Consider the following 7,266-nt stretch of genomic DNA (forward strand, 5'->3'; position numbering starts at 1 on the left):
TCGCATCGCTTTTACTTAGGATCTTAACTAACTTGCATGCACATTTCGATAAAACCACTATAAGGGCCGAAATACCATTTTCTCATCTCTCCGTGGCATCGATACTCTTATATTAAAACAACTAAAACTAAACCATATGGACTGGCAGGACATAATTAAGGCACCGAGCTAGATGGGTTCTAGGCAGATTTCTATCGAAGGTTCTTGGCCCGTCATAGAAGGTGTTTTTATGCCTATGTTTGCAGAATTGTACAATGGGAATTTGTCGCTGTATAAGTTAAATTTTGAAATATGCCGATGACACCATTATCTTCATGGAACATAACATTGAGAAGGATAAAGACATAAAACATACTCTGTATTTATTCAAGCTGTTATCGGGCCTTAAAATGAACTTCCACGAGAGTGAACTCTTCTTCTTTGAAAAAGCTAGAGAGGAAGAGAATTAGTATAAACAAATTTTTGGTTGTGAGATTGGCTCATTCCCTTTTAGATGCCTTGGTATTCAAATGCATTTTCGTAAACTTCTTAACAAGGAATGAAAATGTATTTTCTATCGCTCGGAGAAAAACCTTGGTTGGATAGGTAAGCTTATGTCTTGTGGGGGCAATGCTCGCCCTAATCAATGTTCTCTTTACGAGTTTACTAATGTTCATGTTATCCTCTTTTCTCAAATTCCTAAAGGGGTGAGGAAAATATTGAATTACTAAAGATCTAGATTTATTGGACATTGTGATAAGCACGAGCGTAAATGTGGCCTGATGAGGTGGGATGCGATACGTCATCCTAAAGAACAATGTGGCCTCGGGGTGCAAGACATTGACATTGAAAATAAGTTTATGCTGAAAAAATGACTCTACACCATACTTACTAAGGACGGGGCTTGACATTGCTTAGGATAAGTACTTACATTCTAAAACCCTCTCTTAGGTTTAGCGAAAACCAACTGACTCGCCTTTCTAAAAAGGCTTCCTAGGAATAAAAATTGATTTTTTTTCTCATTAGAATGTTTGTGGTGGAAAATGGCTTAGCCACTAGGTTATGAGAAGAAACACGGCTGGAGGATATGCCACCGGCTATGCAATCCCGTGACAATCATATTGTTCAACGAAAAGATGTATTTATTGCCTCAATGATGGGCCAGGTGCCACTGAATGTTCCACTCTAGCGGCCATTAGACTAGCCACAATGGTGAATAACATACACTAGTAACATACACCTGTCCCTAGACCATATTACTACCTTCATAGTGGATAGTAACATAAGTGTGGTAACATGCAAAGCTTCATTTATTAGGTTATAGACTCATATTGCATTGGGACATGTGATGTTACAGTAACTAGCTAAGTTACTATAACTACCTCTCTCCTCATTAACTCAATGCCACATAAGCAAAATTTACTGAATTGGACTCGATGTTACTGCTGAAATTACTCCCACTGTGGCTAGTCTTAACTGGTGAGAAATAAACATACCGGTTAAATCTTATTGAAACGTTGACAATGGTCAACCTTACAAATGATTCCAACACATTCCTCTCGCGTCTTCACATTCAAATCCATGTACATGGACCTTATCAATGGGGGTCTAACCTTTACACAGCATTTATCAAGTGCAGGTTGCTCTTCTTGTTTGACGATAACACAAGTACTTGCTTCGGTGTGTGTACAATAAGCCCAGGCCATGTTCATCAGTTATTTTTTTTCCTTGTCCTTGACCACCTATGAGTATACAATAAGCTAGCTGGGGCAACTTTTCTCCTTCACCATCTAGTATACATGCTGCCCAATTTTGGTGGATTGCTTTCATCCTGAATTACTGATGTTTGCCTGCAACGTACTGCGAATAGCACATAACGCTCGCTCTTCAGTGTGTTTTTCCTAAGAATAATCAATTTAGCCTTTTTTTTTGTACCCCTCGCAGGGTAAGCATTATGGTTATGATATGCGTAAATTGAAATTTCATTGATGAACATGAATTGTTAATTTAGCATTGAGTATTATTATCCGGAGTTTCTGGTAAGGAATGGTTGGTAACACTGTAGACTTTTACCATACATACAAAAGGATGTACCATAAAGGAAAAAAAAATCAAAGATATGCAGAAGTTCTCTGTTAATATACGCAATGTCTGAAAATGCATGCGAATAGAAGTCCATGGAGGCAAGGAGCAATTGAAATTCCAAATGCTATTAATTTGCTAACAGAAAGCAAGCATAAAGTAAAACAAAATCAAAAGTCCTAGTACGTATTTGGAAGGCAAGGCTCTCGCACGAATTTCGTAGGAAACCCCAAATCCGATGAGAATGGATGTTTGTTTTCCTGCGAAATTCCCACGCTCCAAACAGTGCCACACACACGCCATGTAAACTACTGCAGATGCAGCTTATGAACCACCATGTACTCTTGAAAACATAAGCATATGCAATGAACAAAACAGAAAACCGTCGTCTCCGATCACCTGCACTTGTTGGAGAAGATGCCTCCCACGAGGGACAACGCATTCTTCCTCTGCTTCTTGTGCTGCTTCTTCTTGGCTTTCTTGTTGCTCTTCATCTTCCTTATGTCATCATCGACCATCTTGATTGTCAGCGCCTCCGAGAGGCTCGGCAGGTACTCGAGGCTGGCCATCCACTCCTCGGCCCTGGTCTCGTCGACCCATAGATCGCTGCGAACCCGGCCGTCACCGTATTCCTCCTCTGCGCCGACCATCGCGGTCCTGCCGACGTCGATGACGGCGAGCTCCTTCCCTTTCTTGAGGTCCGCGGAGTCGGAGAAGATCCCCAGGCTGTTTGCGAACTGCATGCCGATGCTGGAGACGGCCATCTCCATCTGCGATTGCCTCTGCTTGAGTTGCGCCAGCTCGCTCCTAGACTCCGCCAGGTCGGCCTCCAGCTTCTTCAGGCAGCCCAGCAACGTGGATGACGGCGGGGAAGCCGCCCGTGGCACGCTGAACTTGGAGCTGGATGCGCTGCTGCCACGGGAGCCTGCGACGTACCTCACACCGCCGAAGACCTCGACGGCCTCCCTGACAGACTGGAACGGCCGGGAGCTGTCGATCTCCGCGCGAGCCGCGGTGGCGGTGATCTCCATGAGTGGTAGAGATGGTAATTGATGGACTGATGGGATTGCATGGCAAGAATGTGAGTGGGGGACTGAAGTAGACATATGTGCGTTCTTGGTTTTGTCTTCGCTTCTACTTCAAACACCAACCCGCCCGAGTAACATGAGAATGCAGGCCTTGTGTCGGCGTCAAGTAAAACAGGCGGGTAGAGGGGAAGACGGGGACTTGTGACCAAAGGCAGCATGGAGGCCTTTTAGAGCAACTTAACACTTTTTTAGTCCAAGCCTGAGCTGTGTTTAAGGTCATCTCCACCGCCTACCCCGAGACTGCCCGCAACCATATGAAAGCACACGGTCTAAACGGTTTTACCATTCAATGCGGTCCTGTATTGGTCCACAGGCCGGTCGTAACGTGTTTTTTTCCATAAAGTGGTGATAAAGGGGCTTTGCGGGCGTGACAGCTGCCACGTCCGTGCCTAACTAACCTAGCCCATCAAAAACCGTCTTCCCTCGCCCATGTGCTTTCCTGTCCGGAGCCGGCTGCTCGCTTTCATGCCAATGTAGAGTGCCCGCTCCGCATTGATGCCAGCCCAGAGTGGAAGCGACCTCGAAAGCGGCGCGCCTGCTGGGAGCGCCGCCTGCGCCGCGCCCCAGTGTTTGCGTCTGTTCAAAGTCGAAGAGACCTTTACCAGATGGGACGGGACGGATATGTACCACGCCTGTTCAGTGCCCGTCGTCCCTATGTCGCCATTAAGCAGGCCTGCCTGCCGAGGAACCAACTCCGGCACCGCGCATTGACGCTCCCGGACACTTGGCCTCATCAGAATCCACTGTTTAAAGGCGGATGACGGTGTCAAAAACGGCGGATCTCGGGTAGGGGGTCCCGAACTGTGCGTCTAAGGCTAATGGTAACAGGCGGCAGGAGACACAATGTTTACTGAGGTTCGGGCCCTCTCTATGGAGGTAATACCCTACTTCCTGCTTGATTGATCTTGATGATATGAGTATTACAAGAGTTGATCTACCACGAGATCGTAGAGGCTAAACCCTAGAAGCTAGCCTATGATTATGATTGTTGTTGTCCTACGGACTAAACCCTCCGGTTTATATAGACACCGGAGGGGGCTAGGGTTATACAGAGTCGGTTACAGAGAAGGAAATCTACATATCCGAATTGCCAAGCTTGCCTTCCACGCAAAGGAGAGTCCCACCTGGATACGGGACGATGTCTTCAATCTTGTATCTTCATAGTCCAACAGTCCGGCATAAGCATATAGTCCGGCTGTCCGAGGACCCCCTAATCCAGGACTCCCTCAGTAGCCCCTGAACCAGGCTTCAATGGCGATGAGTCCGGCATGCAGATTGTCTTTGGCATTGCAAGGCGAGTTCTTTCTCCAAATTCTCCAGAGTACCTGTGGTGACGAGCAGTGTCCGACTTCCCATTTAATGTTGCACTCATCGGCTTCTTTACCTTAATAACATCAGCCTCCACGTGTCGAGCGAATGCGAGGAGCCGGGGCATTTTTACATTTGCCAACCTGACCATGTATGTAAATCGTCTATTAAAGAGACGGGGATCCTCAGATCCAAATCATACAATCTTCCCAAGCGAGGATTCAAGAGAGCGCGCCCGAAAAAACCATACCATCATGGCCGGCCACCACAGCTCCTCCTCTCGCCCCCGTAGCGCTAAGCCAGGTGATTGGGAGAAGTGTACCGTATCCCACGGCCAATTGGTGAAGTTGCAGACCCAGGGGTTTCTTCCGCCTGCATATCTCGTCCCCGTTCGAGCTGGATTAGCCACTTTTGACGGCGGGGAGCAAGCGGAGAGTTTTCCCAACCCATCCCGGGGGGAGCGGGTGTGCCTTGTCCCTTACTTGCTGAGGGGCATCGGATTCCCGATTCATCCGTTCCTCCGCGGGCTCCTGGAGTATTACGGCCTCCAGCTGCACAATTTTACCCCTACCTCCATCCTACACATTGCAGGTTATGTCGCCCTTTGCGAGCTATTTCTGGGCTGCGAAGCTCATTTCGAGCTATGGAAGAGGCTGTTCTGCCTTGTCCCCCGCAATCAAGAGGGATCAATATTCCAAGTGGGCGGAGCCGAAATATGGCGCATCGCTGGGACCGAATACTTGTCCGGCACTCCGAAGAAGACATCCGAAGATTGGCCTTCCGAGTGGTTTTATATAGAGGACGTCTCCCTTCCTGACCCAATCCGAATGGGCCTTCCGGAGTTTACAAATGCTCCGTTGAAGAAGCGCTATAGCTGGCGTCCCTGGAATCCCCAGGAGGAAGATAGCAGAGAGGTCTTTCAATTGATGGGCAGGATAAAAATGCTTGCCAAATCTGGATTGACAATAATCAAGGTCATGTCAATATGCATAATGCGAGGGGTGCAGCCACTCCAGTATCGGGGGCATCCCATGTGGCACTTCAATGGAGAAGACGATGCCACCCGCTGCGGTCGGAAAGGTCCGGACTCACCACCGCTCTGGCGAAAATACTGTCCGATTTATATAAAGGAGAAGAAGAGGAGTTCATCCGCATTAAGCCACGGGACGGATTTTCCATGTACAAACCCTCTAGCTGGGTGAGCTGCCATCTGTTACTCAACTCTATTTATTTCCACAGTATTTCATCACGAATATTTACCTCGCTAGTCCATAACAGGAACTGCGGAAAGCCGTGAGGGAGGTCCACAGCCCGCCTCCACAGCCAGAGGACCACAACCAGGCCCTCGACCCTGGATTCGAAGAAGATCCGGACATATTTGTGGAGTTTGACGGTAGGGTGTTTTACCAGGCGAGCCGTGAAGACACCTTGGTGGCCATCGTTGCCGATTATCCCGGCCTCCTCCCGGCACCACGTGTAAGTAAACAATAGACTTATCTTTCGAAAAGGATTCACTCTTTCCATCTTACCCACCGCACATATATTATGCTATAAAGGGAAAGCCATCGGCACGCCATGCCGAACCCGCAGCGACTCACCAACAAGGGGCGCCCAAGCCGGGTAGGCTTAAAAGGAAAGCGATCAGGACCGAGCCGCCATCAAAGAGGTATGATTTAAAACATGCTCCGTGATTGTCATCTTTAAAATATAACAACGTCCATTGTGTCCTGGCAGAAAGAGTATTCGTCGGACTGTATCCGGAGATCCTGTCCGCCACGCCTCTGCCAGCCGGACTCCAGAACCGGCCTCGAGGGTGGAGGTTGACATGGGGGCAACATCGGACGGTCCTCCTGCGGAGGATGCGGATAGAATATCCGCTACAAATTCCGAAGTGGAGAGCGCTATGAATCATCAGCGTTGGTAGGCCGCACACCGCGACCCTAATTTCTCCGAAGAGGCGTTCAATGCCTTCAATTCGGGAGATGCGTATGAGCTGCTCAAGATGGGCTTGCTAGAGCCACAGACCAGTATTTAAAAGATATACGGGTAAGCAAAATCTGATAATTATGTATATCAGTAGCCCCTGAGACTTGAAACAGTTGGTACAACTGATGGATCATTGTATGAACAGGTTCTCACAGAGAAGAATAGCCATTTGTCTCAAGAGCAGGAGGAGTGTAAAGCCCAGCTAAGGGCCACAACTGCCGGAATGTAGGAATCCAATAAGGCCTCAGCTGGTAGTATTTTTCTCGATCGATAAAAAAACGTAATTACGTGTACCAGTTGGTATTCGGCATGTTTGCAGATCTAAAAATAGATTCCGCAGGCAATCCTGGAGTGAATCTGGAGATTCTACAAGAGGATGAACAACGAGCTCAACGACAGCTAGAGGCTAGCGAGCGCGTACTTACGCGGGTCACGCGAGAGAAAAACGATCTCCAGGATGCCAATACCCGGCTGGGCGTTGAATTGAAAGATGTTCGGGCCCAGCTTGCGGACTCCATGAAGGAGAATAGGAGGCTTCAACGCGGCATTTTTAGTATGTGCTCGAATGAACCTTTATATAGTTCGGCGAAGAAACAGGCTAACAGAGTTATGTCTGTAGGTATGTTGACTGGTCGTCCTGAAGAGGAGATGCCCGGATCTTCAGGCGATCTTCTGCAAGAGCTTTCGCAACTGCACGAATAAGTTCGGCAGGTGATGCAGGGTATTGCCAAGGCCTTGTGGCCATCCGCCTCCCTGCCAGGAAGCATGGGGGAGCTTGTACAGCTGCTCAAGGGAGCACGGCGGCGCTTCCATTTATGGAAGA

At 48.2% G+C, this 7,266-nt stretch overlaps 1 protein-coding gene across 1 annotated transcript; it reads right to left on the reverse strand.

Moving 5' to 3' along the window:
- Nucleotides 1-2,227: 2,227 nt before the first annotated feature.
- Nucleotides 2,228-3,187, reverse strand: LOC119340813. Its single transcript, XM_037612719.1, has one exon. The coding sequence runs from the start codon at nucleotides 3,165-3,167 to the stop codon at nucleotides 2,457-2,459; it is 711 nt and encodes a 236-aa protein (XP_037468616.1). The 5' UTR covers nucleotides 3,168-3,187; the 3' UTR covers nucleotides 2,228-2,456.
- Between the last annotated feature and the right edge of the window lie 4,079 nt (nucleotides 3,188-7,266).

This window comes from Triticum dicoccoides, chromosome 7B (assembly GCF_002162155.2).
Source record: "Triticum dicoccoides isolate Atlit2015 ecotype Zavitan chromosome 7B, WEW_v2.0, whole genome shotgun sequence".
Taxonomy (NCBI): Eukaryota; Viridiplantae; Streptophyta; class Magnoliopsida; order Poales; family Poaceae; genus Triticum; species Triticum dicoccoides.

Bases quoted from the DNA above. Each gene is read 5' to 3' on its own strand.
- LOC119340813 (XM_037612719.1), bottom strand. From the start codon at position 3,167: ATGTCTACTTCAGTCCCCCACTCACATTCTTGCCATGCAATCCCATCA.